This window comes from Pteronotus mesoamericanus, unplaced genomic scaffold, assembly GCF_021234165.1.
Source record: "Pteronotus mesoamericanus isolate MK-2021 breed Mesoamerican mustached bat unplaced genomic scaffold, CSHL_Meso_final scaffold_165, whole genome shotgun sequence".
Lineage (NCBI taxonomy): Eukaryota > Metazoa > Chordata > Mammalia > Chiroptera > Mormoopidae > Pteronotus > Pteronotus mesoamericanus.
The window spans coordinates 7,360,509-7,376,534 of record NW_026555307.1 but is presented as its reverse complement, the minus strand read 5'-3'; the positions used below and the strand labels follow the sequence as shown (position 1 = coordinate 7,376,534).

At 38.0% G+C, this 16,026-nt stretch overlaps 1 protein-coding gene and 1 pseudogene across 1 annotated transcript in view; one reads left to right on the top strand and one right to left on the bottom strand.

Moving 5' to 3' along the window:
- Nucleotides 1-16,026, bottom strand: part of WDR62 (WD repeat domain 62) — a 57,748-nt gene that overhangs the window by 30,717 nt on the left and 11,005 nt on the right. Inside the window, 1 exon segment of the mRNA XM_054589056.1 lies at nucleotides 15,614-15,803. Within this exon segment, the coding sequence (XP_054445031.1) occupies nucleotides 15,614-15,803 (190 nt within the window).
- On the top strand, nucleotides 181-1,221 carry LOC129083000 (twinfilin-1-like; annotated as a pseudogene).

Below are 16,026 nucleotides of genomic sequence, written 5' to 3'. Positions count from 1 at the left end.
TAAACAATGAATGGGTCAACAACAAGATCAAGGCAGAAATCAAAAGATACCTTGAAACAAATGAAAATGCAGACACAACAATCCAAATCTGTGGGACACTGGGATAGCAGTCCTAAGAGGGAAATTCATAGCATTACAGGTCAATCTCAAAAAACAAACAAACAGGGAGTCGCCGGCCGGGCTGCTCGCTGTAGTCAGCGCCGGACCCGGGAGCCCACGGCCACCGCCATGTCCCATCAGACCGGCATCCAAGCAAGTGAAGATGTTAAAGATGTCTTAAATGGAAAATACAGACTTCTGAAAATATCTATTGAAAATGAGAAACGTGATTGGATCGTGCAGTCAGCCTTCAGATTCCTGGGATAAGGATTATGATCCCTTTGTTTCACCCCTGTTGGAGGACAAACAACCATGCTATATATTATTCAGTTTAGATTCTCAGAATGCCCAAGGATATGAATGGATATTCATTGCATGCTCTCCAGATCATTCTCATGTTGGTCAAAAAATGTTGTATGCAGCAACAAGAGCAACTCTGAAAAAGGAGTTTGGAGGTGGCCACATTAAAGATGAAGTATTTAGAACAGTAAAGGAAGATGTATCACTACATCTATATAAAAAATATTTGCTGTCACAATCTTCTCCTGCCCCTCTGGCTGCAGCAGAGGAAGAATTACGACAGATTAAAATAAATGAGGTACAAACTGACGTGGGTGTGGACACTAGCATCAAACACTGCAAGGAGTAGCATTTCCTATTTCTCGAGAAGCTTTTCAGGCTTTGGAAAAATTGAATACTAGACAGGTCAACTATGTGCAATTGGAAATAGATATAAAAAATGAAATTATAATTTTGGCCAACACAACAAATACAGAACTAAAAGATTTGCCAAAGAGGATTCCCAAGGATTCAGCACCATTTCTTTCTATATAAACATTCCCATGAAGGAGACTATTTGGAGTCCATAGTTTTTATTTATTCAATGCCTGGATACACATGCAGTATAAGAAAAAGGATGCTGTATTCTAGCTGCAAGAGCCCTCTGCTAGAAATTGTAAAAAGACAACTACAAATGGATGTCATTAGAAAGACAGAGATAGACAAGGGGATGAGTTGACTGCAGACTTCCTTTATGAAGAAGTACACCCCAAGCAGCATGCGCATAAGCAAAGTTTTGCAAAACCGAAAGGTCCAGCTGAAACTGAAGCCACTACTGATTAATATTATATCAAGTACTACAATACTAGTTTTTTAAAAGCCCAGCTTTTAGTACAGGAGAACTGGAATCATTCCATGTTGATAATGTAGTAAGGGAAAAAATTGTACTTTTTAAAAAATAGCACTTTTCACTTCTGTGTGTTTTTAAAATTAATGTTATAGAAGTCTCATGATTTCTATTTTTGAGTTAAAGCTAGAAAAGATTTCAACACAGTGATGTTTAATTTTGTCACACTGTTTTCATAGAGTGATGATTCCATATTTTCACATAATTCTTACAAGTTTTTTACTGATGGGCCAATTCCAGAAAGTCTAATGTCTGAAAGTAAGATGTACTTATTACTCTTTAGTGAGATATCTAATTTTTTTTCTTAAAGGGAGAAAGACCTTAAACTATTCATACTACTTAAGGAATATGTTAGGAACCAGGTTAGATTTTCTAAGCTGAAAATCAGTGTGCCTAAGAAGAGGAGGAAAGTTGCTTACTTTGAGGAGCACTGCTCTCAGAATGAGGTCATGCCTGCAACTTTTAGAAACAGTGCTTTATTGCAGCAGTCTTCTCTTTGACTTTTTGGTTTTTTAAATAGCATTAAAATTTAAGAAGGTCACCTCACTCTGAGACCTTAAGGGTACAAGATACTTTCTGTACTGCAGGATTTCTCATGTCATTGAAATACACGTTTATACAGCTTTAGTTATTTCTCCTTCTAGTGCTTTAAAAAATTTCTATTTCTAAAGTAAGTCATTTTATTATAAGTAGTGTGAGGCCAAGTATTTATGCTCTGTTGAATATTAAATTAATATAATTCAAAAGCAAATAATACTTAAAAGTCAATAATATAAAAAAGTTGTAAACATCAAGATCGATATTTCTCCAAAATATATTTATAGGCATATGTTGTGCTTTATCACTTTTGAGCAAATATTCAGGTTTAATCAAATTGTTTTAAAGTCCCAGTACTTATTAACCCAAGACAGATAAACACATAAGAATCTTGTTTCAATTTATATGTTATTTCAAAACACACTGAAGTGTTTTCTAAAGCTTTGCATTTTCAGCTACAACCTACAAAGATTTTGAGTCTTATTTTTCTTCGATACTTGAAATAGAGGGAGCTAGAACACTTCATCATGTTTAATCTGTTAAACCTGCTGTGAGAGCCATAACTTGGAGGCATTTTCTAAATGAACTGTGGGGACCCAGGATTTATAATTTTTTGATCTAAACTTTATGCTGCATAAAACAATATCAGAAATGCACATTTCACAGAATACAACATGAAACACTTTTACACCTTATTATCTAAGGTAATGTATGCCCCTTTTAGAAATTCGATGTGTGTTCAAGTGAAGCATATTAGAATAATTGTAGTTTGACAGGTTTTTTTCCTAGAATTAAGAGTTCTTGTGTGAGGTGTTGTTTGTTTACAAATAATCAAACTATAATGTTTAAACATACAAAACAATCAGCAGTAATGTTGCACTTGTTTACTAAAGATATACTTTAAGTTGTTCCATGGGTGCACACATAGACATAACATACACACAAATTTCTGCATTGGGAATCCTGAAGCCAGTAGTTTAAGTCAGGAAGATTGTTGACCTGTCATGAAGGTATAAAATAGTTTAGTAGTAAATGTTTTTCTGTACCATTCATGTGCAATTGTACTCTAAATTCCACTACACTACATGAAAATAAATGGACATTCCAGAGTATAGATGTGATTATAAGATCTTAAATTATTATTAAACCAATGATTGTTGAAAATCAGTGATGCATTTGTTATAGAGTATAACTCATCGTTTACAGTATATTTTAGGTGGCATCATCATAATAAAAGGTGAGTAAAATATTCCCAATAAATTTATATAGCATTGAAGAAATTAGTCTTCTGTGGACATTTTATAGGTGCATTTTATATTGCAATAAAATTTTTTTCTCTTTAAAAACAAACAAACCCAAGAAAAAGCTCAAACTAACAATCTTACTTCACACTTAAAGAAAATTGAAAAAGAACAACAAAAAAAGCCCAAAGTGAGTAGAAGAAAGGAAATAATAAAAATCAGAACAAAAAATAAATGAAACAAAAGATAATTTCAAAGATCATTTTATCTTAAAAAAGATACAAAGGCTCAATGAATTCAAGAACTGGTTCTTTGAAAAGATAAACAAGATTGACAAACCTTTAACCAGACACACTGGGGAAAAAAAGAGGACCCAAATAAATAAAATCAGAAATGAGAGAGGAAAACTAACAACTGACACCAAAGAAATACAAAGGGTTTTGAGAAAATATTATGAACAACTATATGCCAATAAACTGGACAACCTGGATGAAATGGATAAATTCCTAGAAACATATAATCTTCCAAAACTAAATCAGGAAGAATCAGATAATCTGAATAGACAGATTACACCTAGTAAAATTGAAGCAGTAATCAAAAACTCCCAAGAAACAAAAGCCCAGGACCAGATGGCTTCACAGGTGAATTTTACCAAACGTTCTAAGAAGAACACCTCTCCTTCTCAAACTATTTCATAAAATTTAAGAGAAGGGAAGGCTCCCAAACTCATTTTATGAGGCCAGCATTATCCTAATTCCAAAACAAGATAAAGACACTTTAAAGAAAGAAAATTATAGACCAGGATCCCTGAGGAACATAGACACTAAAATTCTCAACAAAATACTAGCAAAACAAATACAGCAATGTATCAAAAAGATCATACACATAGGGATTTATTCTGGGAATGCAAAGTTGGTACAACATTTGCAAATCAATAAATGCGATTCACCATATTAACAACGTGAAGGATAAAAACCACATGATCATATCAATAGATGCAGAAAAAGTATTTGATAAAATCCAGCACCCATCTATAATAAAAACTCTCAGCAAAGTGGGATTAGATGGAAATACCTAACCATAATAAATGACATATATGACAAACCCACTGCCAGCATCATACTCAATGGGCAAAAACTACAAGCATTTCCCTTAATTGAAAGTAAAACAGGGATGTCCTCTTTCACCTCTCTCATTCAACACAGTACTAAAGTCCTAACCACAGCATCAGACAAGAAGAGATAAAAGGCATCCAAATTGGAAAGAAAGAAGTAAAACTGTCTTTATTTGCAGGTAACATGATACTGTACATAGAGAACCCCAAAGATTCCAACAAGAAACTACTAGAACTGATAAGTGAATTCAGCAAAGTAGCAGGATACAAAATTAATATCCAGAAATCAGTTGCATTTTTATATGCCAATAATGAACTAACAAAAAGGAAAATTAAGAAAACAATCCCATTCACAATTGCTACAAAACGAACAAAATACCTAGAAATAAACCTAACCAAGGATGTAAAAGACCTGTACTTGGAAAATTATACAACACTGAGAAATAAATTGAAGAAGATACAAACAAGTGGAAGCACATACCATGTTCTTCCACATGTTCATGGGTAGAAAGAAATAACATTATTAAAATGTTCATACTACCCAAAACAATCTATAGATTCAATGCAATTCCTATCAAGATTCCAATGACATATTTCACAGCACTAGAACAAATATTTAAAAATTTCATATGGAACCACAAAAGGCCCCACATAACAATAGTGATCCTGAGAAAGAACAAAGTTGGAGGAATCACACTACCTAATATGAAACTATACTATAAGGCCATAGTAATCAAAACAGCATGATACTGGCTTAAAACAGACACGTAGATCGATGGAACAGAATAGAGCACCCAGAAATAAACCCACACCTTCATAGTCAATTCATATTCAACAGAGGAAACAAGCACATACAACGGACTGAAGGTAGTTTATTCAATGAATGGGTTGGGAAATTGGACGGACATGTCCAAAAAATGAAACTAGATCACCTTCTTATACCACACACAGGAATAAATTCAAAATGGACCAAAGATTTAAATGTTAAACCCCAAAACCATGAAAATCATAGAAGGAAACATAGGCAGCAAAATCTCGGACATTGCTTATAGCAATATTTTATCAGATATCTCTCTCCAGACAAGGGAAACAGAAGAAAACATAAACAAATAGGATTACATCACACTAAAAAGCTTTTAATAGCAAAGAAAATCATCAACAAAAAAGGAGAACATATTTGCTGATACATCTAATAAGTCGTTAATATCCAAAATTTACAAAGAACTTATAAAACTCAACACCAAAGAAAACAAACAATCCAATTAAAAAATGAGCAAAAGGGTGGACTAGAGGAAGATGGCAGAGGAGTGAATGGGAGTCACGCTGACCTCCTCCCCTCAAGACCAAACTGGAATTGCGACTAAATAGTGGAGTAATCACCTGGAAAACAATGGAACGATAGTGGGAGAGGAGCCTTGGAGCCGTGGACAGTGGACTCGACTCTCACACATACCAACGGGTGAGAAGTGCGGTGGAGGCTCGAGAGGGTGGGCTGGGTGCCCACGGGCACATTGCAGTGGACTCGACTCTCACACATACCAACGGGTGAGAAGTGCGGTGGAGGCTCGAGAGGGTGGGCTGGGTGCCCACGGGCACATTGAAACGGCCAGTTAGCTCCCCCCGAGAAGAACGGGGTCTGAATCATAAACAGGGACCCCTAAACTACAGCAGCTAAAACCAAGAAAATACAGACAAAACGCAACCCTGAAAAGCTTAGGGGTGCTCTCTGCCAGAGACAGGTGGCTGGGGATGCAAAGAGACATTTAAAGGGCCAATGCAAAAGTTGCAGTGGCAGCCACTCTCCTTGATCTCTGGGTAGAGGCGGCAACAGGGTGGGCTGGTGCCTGGGAAAAGACTGGTGAGGAAAACTTTGTGAAGAGAAGTGACACGGCGGCTGGTGGAGCCTGGGTGATAACCACCTCCCACTCTGCAGTTACCATCTCGCTCAGGCATAAGGGAATCAGTTAACCTGCCTTTTGTGCGCTCTGCATACAGCTTGTGCGCATGTGAGCTGGGGGACTAAGTGCAGACTGGCTGGGAGAGCCTTGAGGAGAGACTGGAGACAGAGGCGTTGGGGAAAGAAAGGGAGGAGGAACCGGGGAGTCCCGACTCCCTCCCCTTTCCGTAGTCTCCATTGTGGGCTGGAAAGGCAGGACCCCAAAGAGGCAGAAGCGGGGCGCGCACGAACCAGACTGCCTGCGATTGAAACGCAGTCCTCACAGGTGGTGGATCCTTGGCCAAAGGGGTCCCAGAACTGCCCAGAGACCACCCCCCCAGGAGAGACCGGAAACGGAGGCGTTGGGGAAAGAAAGGGAGGAGGAACCGGGGAGTCCCAACTCCTTCTCCTTGCGGTAGTCTCCATTGTGCCAGAAGAGGCCACACCCCCAAAGAGCCAAAAGCCGAAAAGCACACATAGACACCCCAAAACCACCCAGTGCAGGCGTGCACACTTGCGCCGAGGCGAGGGTTGGCGAGCGTTTGTGTGACCCACGCGGGCGAGCGTGTGTGTGACCCGCGCGGGCTGGCAAACACTGGCCAGCAAGGCCTCCCACAGACTGGCACCGACATGGCCTGCGAGGGAGTGCACAGAGCGGCAAGGGCAGGCATAAATTGACCCGCCCGGCCCGCGATTGCCAAGCGGCTCACAAAATTAGTAGATCCCAGGCCGAAGGGGTCACAGAGCTGCCCAGAGTCCCTGGAGGAGAGACCAGAGACAGGACTAACCGGAGAGTCCTGGAGCTGACTTCCTCCCATTTCCATAGTCCCCATTTGGCGAGGGCAAGCAACGCATCCAAAGAGCCAAAAGCGGGGAAAACACACAATAGAAGACCCTAAACTGACCAGTGTCGGGGAGCTCGCTGGCCAGGGGGGCCAGACGAGTACGCGAGGTCAGGAATAAGCCCCCTGGGCTGGGGCAAGCACACGAGAGCCCAGGCAGGCAGGGTATCCTGCCGGGCCGGGGAGCTCGATCAAGGAGCCAGCGTGAGAGTGCAGAGCGATCCCAAAAAATAGTCCAGCCCTGACCGAAGGGGTCACAGAGCTGCCCCCAAGGAAGACACAAATAAATGGAAGCATATACCGTGCTCACGGATTGGAAGAATTAATATCATCAAAATGTCCATACTACCCAAAGCAATTTATAGATTCAACACAATCCCTATTAAGATACCAATGACATATTTCACAGAAATAGAACAGACATTTCAAAAATTTACGTCTCATCACATGCCCACAAAAAGTGCTAAAGGGAGTCCTTCAAGGTTCATTGAAATGTCATGAGACAGTAACTCAAAGCTATATCAAGAAATAATGAAGACTGGGGAAGGTAACTATATAGGCATAAAAGCCATTATTATCGTTTTTTTGGTTTATAACTCCTCTTTATTTTCCTAAGTGATTTAAAAGATAAAGGTATAAGACAATAACTATAAATCAGTGTTAATGGGTACACAATGTATAAAGTTATAATGGAGACAATAACAAGAAAAAGGGGAAGGAACAAAGCTATATAAAAACAGAGTATTTGTATACTATTGAAACTAAGTTGATATTGCTTCAAACTAATTTGTTATAAATTTGTCTCTTGTAATCAGTAAGAAAATAACTTTAATATATACAGAGGAAGAAATGAGGAAATCAGAATGGAACACTACAAAAAAAAACCCAACTAAACACAAAAGAAGGTAGTGTTAGAAGAATTAAGGCACATAAAAGATATAGGATATATAAAAAGCAAATAGCAAAATGGCAAGAGTAAGCCCTTCCTTACGAATAATTACTTTAAATGTAAATAAATTAAACTCTCCAATCAAAAGGAAATAATTGGCAGAATGCATAAAAAAGACCCAACTATATGTTGTCCATTAGAGACTCACTTTATATCCAAAGAAACATACAGGTTGAAAGTAAAGCTATGGAAAAGTATACTCCATACAAATAGTAACTAAAAGAGTTTTGCATCTCTATAGTGATGTCACACAAAATAGATTTAAATTAAAAATTGTTATAAGTGACAAAGAAGGGCATCATATTGATAAAATAGTCAATCATCAAGAAAATAAAACAAATACAAACATATACACACCTATCAACAGAGGTCCAAAATACATGAAACAAAAATTGACAGAATTGAAGGAGAAAATATACAGGTCTAGAATAATAGTTGGAGACTTCAATATTACATTTTTCAATACAAGCTAAATCTAGGGAGAATATCAATAAGAAAGTAGAGGACTTGAAAAACAGCATAGTAGGGGCATGTTGTCAATGCTCTGCTTCTTGACCTGGGTGCTGATTATAGGGACATGTTCAGTTTATGAATATTTAGGAAGCACTACACTTTTCTAGTAGACTACAGGTCAATAAAAAGTTGCTCAAAAAAAAGAAAAAGAAAAACACTATAAATCACCTAGACCTAACAGATATATAAAGACTATTCCATTCAGTCACAGCAAAACACATACTCTCCTCAAGCAAATACAGGATGTTATCCGGAATAAACCACATATTCAGTTACAAAAAAAGTCTTGATAAATTTGAAGAGACTGCAGTCATATAAGAACATAGGCAGGAAGATCTCAGATATTCCACACAGCAATGTTTTCACTGATATATCCCCTAGAGCAAGGGAAATAAAGGAAAGAATAAACAAATGAGACTAAATCAAAATAAAAACTTTCGGCATGGCTAAAGAAAACATCAACAAAATGAAAAGGGAACCAACTGCATGGGAAAATATATTTGCCAATGACACCTCAGACAAAGGTTTGATTTTCAAAATATAAAAACAACTCACATGACTCCACTCCAGGAAGACAAACAATCCAATTTAAAAAATGGGCAAAACACCTGAATAGACACTTTCTCCAAGGAGGACATTCACAGGGCCCAGAGACATATGAAAGGATGCTCAGCATCACTAGCCATCAGAGAAATGCAAATTAAAACCACAGTGAGATACCACTTCACACCAGTCAGAAAGGCCATCATAAATAAATACAAAAACAACAAGTACTGGCGAAGTTGTGGACGAAAGGAAACCCTAGTACAGTGTTCATGGGAATGCAGACTGTACAGTCACTGAGGAAAACAGTATGGAGTTTCCTCAGAAAACTAAAAATGGAACTGCCTTTTGACCCAGCAATTCCACTGCTGGGATTATACCCTAAAAATCCTGAAATATCAATTCAAAAGAACCTATGCACCCCAATGTTCATAGCAGCACAATTTACAATAGCCAAGTGCTGGAAGCCCCCTAGTGCCCATCAATAAACGAGTGGATCAAAAAACTATGGTACATTTACACAATGGAATACTATGAAGCAGAAAGAAAGAAGGAACTCCTACCCTCTGCAACAGCACAGATGGAACCAGACAGCATTGTGCTAAGTGAAATAAGCCAGGCGGTGAAAGACAAATACTATATGATCTCACCTATAAGTGGAACCTAACCAACAAAACAAACAAGAAAGCAAAATATAACCAAAGACACTGAAATAAAGAACACACTGAGAGTAACCAGAGGGGCGGAGGGAGGGGGATAGCGGCGGAAAGAAGGGGATGGGTCATCAAGGAACATGTATAAAGGACCCAAGGACAAAACCAAACGGGGGTAGGATTGAGGGTAGAGGTGGGTGGGGCAGGGGAGAGGGGTGGGGGGGAAATGGAGACTGTACTTGAACAACAATAAACAAACAAACAAGCGAACAAACAAATAAAAACCTGTAATCATACAAACAATCTTCTCCAACCACAATGGAACAAAACCACAAATGAATAACAAAAGGAAATTTAGAGAATTAACAAATTTGTGGATATTAAACAACACATCCTTACATACCAATGGATCAAAGAAGAAATCAAAAGAGAAATTACAAAATACTTTGAGACCAATGAAAATGAAAATGCAATATACCAAAATTTATGGAATGCAGCAAAGGCAATGCTCAGAGGGAAGTTCAGAGCTACAAATACCTACATTTAAAAAGATCTCAAATCAATAACTTCTCCCTTTAAGAACTAGATAAGGATGAGCACACTAACTGAACACTGAAGAAGGAAGGAAATAACAAAGATTACAATAGAGATAAAGAGCCTTCTTTTTTTTTTTTTTTTTTTTTTTTGCAGAAATGGAAAAGCTGACCCTAAAATTCATATGGAATTAATTAAAAGGGAGAGCAAATAGCCAAACAAATAGTATTGATACGGAACAAAGTTATAGAGTACAAACTTTCCAATGTCAAAACTTATTACAAAGCTTTAGTAATCAAACAATGTGATATTGGCATCACATTGAAAAAGAACTAAACAACAAGGAGATAGCCAACATTTCAAGTGCAGAGTTCAAAACAAAAAATCAGGAAGCTCACAGAAATGATTGAGAATAGACGCAAAATAAAGGAAGAAGTGAAGGCTATACAAAGTGAAATACAGCAAAATATACAGGGAACCAACAGTGGAGGAGATGAAGCCAAGAATTAAATCAACAATTTGGAACATAAGGAAGAAAAAAAAATCAATCGTAACAGGAAGAAAAAAAAAGAAATCAGAAAAACAAGGATAGGCTAAGGAGACTCTGGGACATCTCTAAACGTACCAACATCCAAATCATAGGGGTGCCAGAAGGACAAAGGGAAGAGCAAGAAATTGAAAACATATTTGAAAAAATAATGAAAGAAAACTTCTCTAATTGGTGAAGGAAATAGACATACAAATCTAGGAAACACAGAGAGTCCCAGACAAGATGGACCCAAAGAAGACCACACCAAGACACGTCATAAGTAAAATGCCAAAAGTTAAAGATAGAGAATCTTAAAAGCAGCAAGAGAAAAGTAGATAGTTACCCACAAAGGAGTTCCCATTAGACTGTCCCCAGATTTCTCAAAAGAAACCTTACAAGCAAGAAGATGCTGGAAAGAAGTATTCAAAGTCATGAAAGGTAAGGACCTACATCCAAGATTATTCTATCCTGCAAAGCTATCATTTAGAATGGAAGGGCAGATAAGGTGCTTCCCAGATAAGGTCAAGTTAAAGGAGCTCATCATCACCAAGCCGTTGTTATATGAAATGTTAAAGGGACTTTCCTAAGTAAAAGAAGATCAGAACTATGAACAGGAAAATGACAATGCACTCACAACTATCAACAACTGAACCTAAAAAACAAAACCAGAACCAAAAACAAACTAAGCAAACAATTAGAATAGGAACAGAGTCACAGAAATGGAGATCACATGGAGGGTTATCAGTGGGGAGCGGGAGAGGGGAGAATGAGAGAAAAAGTACAAGGAATAAGAAACATAATTGGTAGGTAGAAAATAGACAGGGGGACATGAAGAATAGTACAGGAAATGGAGAAGCCAAAGAACTTACATGTATACAACCCATGGACATGAACTAAGGGGGGCGTTGCAGGGCAGAGGGAGATAAAAGGGAGAAAAAATGGGACAACTGTAATAACATAATAAAATATACTTTAAAAAAGGGTATCTACATCTAAATCGAAGAGCTAAAACAATAAAAACCTTAGAAGAAATCATGGGGGTACATCTTCATGACTGGATTTGGTAATGGCTTTTTAGATATGAGATCAAAAGTACAAGGAATAAAAGAAAAAATAGGTATGTTGGACTTCACCAAAATTAAGACCTTTGTAGATCAAAGAACACCATCAAGAAAATTAAAAGACAACATAAATAATGGGAGAAAATACTTGTAAATCATATATCTGCTAAGGGTCTAGTATCCAGAACATATAAAGAACTCTAGTCACCCAAGAGCAAAAAGACAAACAACCCAAGTAAAATATGCGCAAAAGACTTACAAAGACATTTCTCCAAAGACATACAAATGATGAACAAGCACATAAAGAGATGCTCAATGTCATTAATCATTAGGAAAATGCAAGTCAAAGCCACAATATGGTACCACTTCACAAACACTAAGACATCTATAACTTTAAAAATACCAAACATAAAAATAATTAGTGTTGGTAAGGATGTGAAGAAGATGGAACCCTCAGACATTCCTGGTAGGAATGTAAAATGGTACAGCTACTGTGGAAAAGTTTGGTGGTTCCTCATAAACATAGAATCATCTTATGACCTAGCAATTCTGTTCTTGGGAATATACTCAAAAGAACTGAAAACAGATATTCAAAGCTTGCACGTGAATTGTTCATATCAGCACTATTCTCAAAAGCCAAAAGGTGGAAACAACTCAAATGTCCATTAAATGATGAACGGAAAACAAAATGTGTTATAGCCATACAATGGGATATTATTCAACCTTATAAAGGAATGAAGTACTGAAACATGCTATAACATGGATGAACCTTGAAAACATGACGTCAGGTGAAAGAAGCCAGACACAAAGTCCACATATTCTATGATTCCATTTATATGAATTATTTGGAAAAGCAAATCCATAGTGACAGAAAGCAAATTAGTTGTTACGAGGGACTGGAGGAATGAGAATGGGAGTGATTGTTTAATGAGTAGAATTTCTTTTTGGGGTGAAGAAAATGTTCCAAAAGTAGGTAGTAGAGATTATTGCACAATACTGTGAATGTACTAAATGCCACTGAATTATACATTTTAAAATGACTTAAATGGTAAATTTTATGTTGTGTATTTTACCATGATATATATGTACATGTGTACCCCCGCCAAATAAATAGGGTCAAAAGGGAGAGAATATAGTAAATAATAGCTACATGATCATATCACATAGATAGAGTATAATTCTTTTAAAAATTGGGGGAGAATGGAGAGGTTGTATGCAAAAAAATCCCGTTTTAACTATTTCTAAAATTGAATAATTTTCATTCTCAGACTGTTGTATATATAATGTGAGACTAAGTAAATGATTCACTGGGGATATTCTAATTCCATCATCCTCTATGTCTTTAAGACCTAGAATTCTGGAAGGATTAATCCAATAGCTATGACCATTGCCAGCACCCAGACTGTGATTTTGAAATACCAATTCGGACTGCACATACACAAACAACAAAACCCAAGGGCTCCTTCAAGAAATGGCTGTCCTGGCTGGTGTGGCTTGGTGGATTGAGTGTAGGCCTGCAAACCACAGTCAGGGCACATGCCTGGGTTGTGGGCAGGGACCCCAGTGGGCGGTGCGCAAGAGGCACTCACACATTGATGTTCATCTCCCTTTCTTTTCCCTCCCTTCCTCTCTCTCTACAAGTAAATAAAATCTTTATTTAAAAAAAAATAGCTGATTCCAGGACTGGGACAGGAAATGTACAAGATGAGGCTGGAACATCTGGTCATCTCAGGTAGCAAGGTACCTATCAAAGATTATTAGGGTCATGTCCACAGGACTCAGGAGCTAAGTTGAAGAGGCTCCCACTGGCCAAAGGTAGGACAATTGGACCTCCAATAATGTTAATAATTGCAATGGATTAAAATATATCTAATATATTAGATTATGATGATATTAAATAAAAACTAGTTACCTTTAGAGGACAGGGAACCAATTTATTATCTTGAAAACTGGTATATAAAGGGAAAGAATCAAGCATTTATCCTGCCTCTCCTATATGAAGTGGACCAATGGGTGTGCCCAAATGGTAGATGAGGGGAAGAGTCTCTTCATATAAGTGGTCCAATTAATTTAAAAAAAAATGATAATTAGAATATCACCATATCGAAACCCCCAATGAATAAATGGATCTAGGCATTGGACAACAGCTGCTGACAACAGTACCTTTTTTTTTTTCCTTTGTGTGGTTTTTTAAAATCTCTGTTTTATCTTTAAAAATAAAGGATAGGCCCTGACTTATGTGGCTCAGTTGATTGGATATAATAGCACAAAGCAAGAGGCCGTCAGTTCAATTCCTGGTTAGGGCACGTGCCTGGGTTGCGGGTATAGTCCCCAGTCGGGGCGTGTACAAGGGGCAACAGATTGATATTTCTCTCTCGCATCAATGTTTATCTCCCTTTCTTTTTCCCTCCCTTCTCCCCTCTCTAAAAATAAGTAAGTAAAATCTTTTAGAAAGATATAAAATTTAAAAATAAAATAAAAATAAAGGATAGAAAAAGGACATAAGAATTACAGAAAACAAGAGAGAAGGGAGCAGAGGCAATTCTTAAATCTGTACTGGCTGAGAATTTTTCCAGAATTGATAAAAAGATCCTAAAAAGACCTACCCACAGATATTTTTGTTGGCTATATATATAATTATATACAGAATTATATAATAAAATTATATAAATAAGTAACAGATAGCTACAAAGAAAATGAACTGAAGAAAACACAAAAAACTGACAAGGGTAAGGATGAGAGAGAGCAGGGCTGGGGGGCAGGGAGGTGGTCAAAGAGACTTCAGCATTATTTGTAATATTTCAAGGAGAATATATTTATATATAAATTTTTATTTTAAAAACATTCTTGTTAAGTGACAAAAGTGCTATCAACAAAAGTGCCATCAACAAAAGCAAAAAAATCCAAGAAAGCAGATAGATTCAAGCCATCAAAAGGATTAAGTTATTTTTCCCTATTCTGCTCTAAATGGTGTGGCTCAGTTGGTTGGACGGCATCCCACAAAGCAAAAGGTTGCTGGTTGGATCCCCAGGTCAGGGCACATGCCTGGATTGTGCGTTCAATCCCCAGTCAGGGCGCTTATAGAAGCAACCAATTGATGTTTCTCTCCCTCTCTCCCTCGCTTCACCTCTCTAAAAATAAATAAATAAAATCTTTTTTTTTTTAAGTTGTTTTTCCCAATTCTAAATTGGGACACTGAAAACAAATTCTCTAGGACAAACATTCCTTGTAGAAAGGAACTTTCAGGAAAAAAAAAAAGTAGAATACAATTCTTTCTCCACCAGTCGTCTAATCTGCAAGGAGTACTTAGAACAGCTTTAGAGAGTAAAAAATCCCCACAGATTCATTCTCAGAAAATAAAAACAACTTCAGCACTTACATAAAAAAGCACTAAACGCCAAAAATGGCCTCCACAGAATGCTCTCTGAGGTACACAGTCTCCTGCTACAGGTCCTTTGCTCTTGCCGTCCTCCCAATAAGTCATGTGCCTCTCACCCCCTGGCTTCTTGCAGGTCTCTGCTTACAAGTCACGTCCTTATAGAGGCCTTTGTTGACCACTCTCCTCTCTAAAACAGCAAGCACCCTTGGGCCCCTTTCCCCTACTCTGCTTCATTTTTCTTCTGAGAGAGGTACTGCTTGCTTTTTATGTTTTACATTTATTGTTTATGGGCTTACCTTCCCACCTAAATGTGAGCTACACGATGGAAGGGCTTTTGTCAGTTTCCTTACTAGTTGTGTCCACTGCACCTAGGAACAGCACCTGGCACATAGCTGGAGTCAATTTTGAAGGAATGGCTTAATGGTTTCCCCAAACTCTCCAGAAGCTTTCTCCAAATGGGGGCTGAGCAAGGGCAGGGGAGGAAGAGACAGGCTCACCTCCACGTTCCAGACATAGGAGCTGTGGAAGAGCTCCGACCACATCTTGCCTACTTTGTTGATGTCTTTGACATCCCAGACATAGATGCTGTGGTCCTTATACACGCAGGACAGCCACTGGTGGATGGGGTCAAAGGTCAGCGCCACTGTATCTGGGAAGACTGCATCTGCCTTCCTGCAGAAGAGAAAGCTAACAAAGCAACAGGGATCATCAGTCACCATCTGTGTCACTGTGGGTAGTAACAGCTGGCTGTGGTGACACTAGAGTTGCCTCATGTCAATGCCATGGTGGTCCATCTCTGTCACTCCAACTCCACTTTTCCCTCTTCCCACTTCCTTTGCTTTGTTTCTAATACAGAGATTGTAAAGTGAAAGCTTCCATTTGGCCCCCAAGAGTATTTGAATTTTCAACT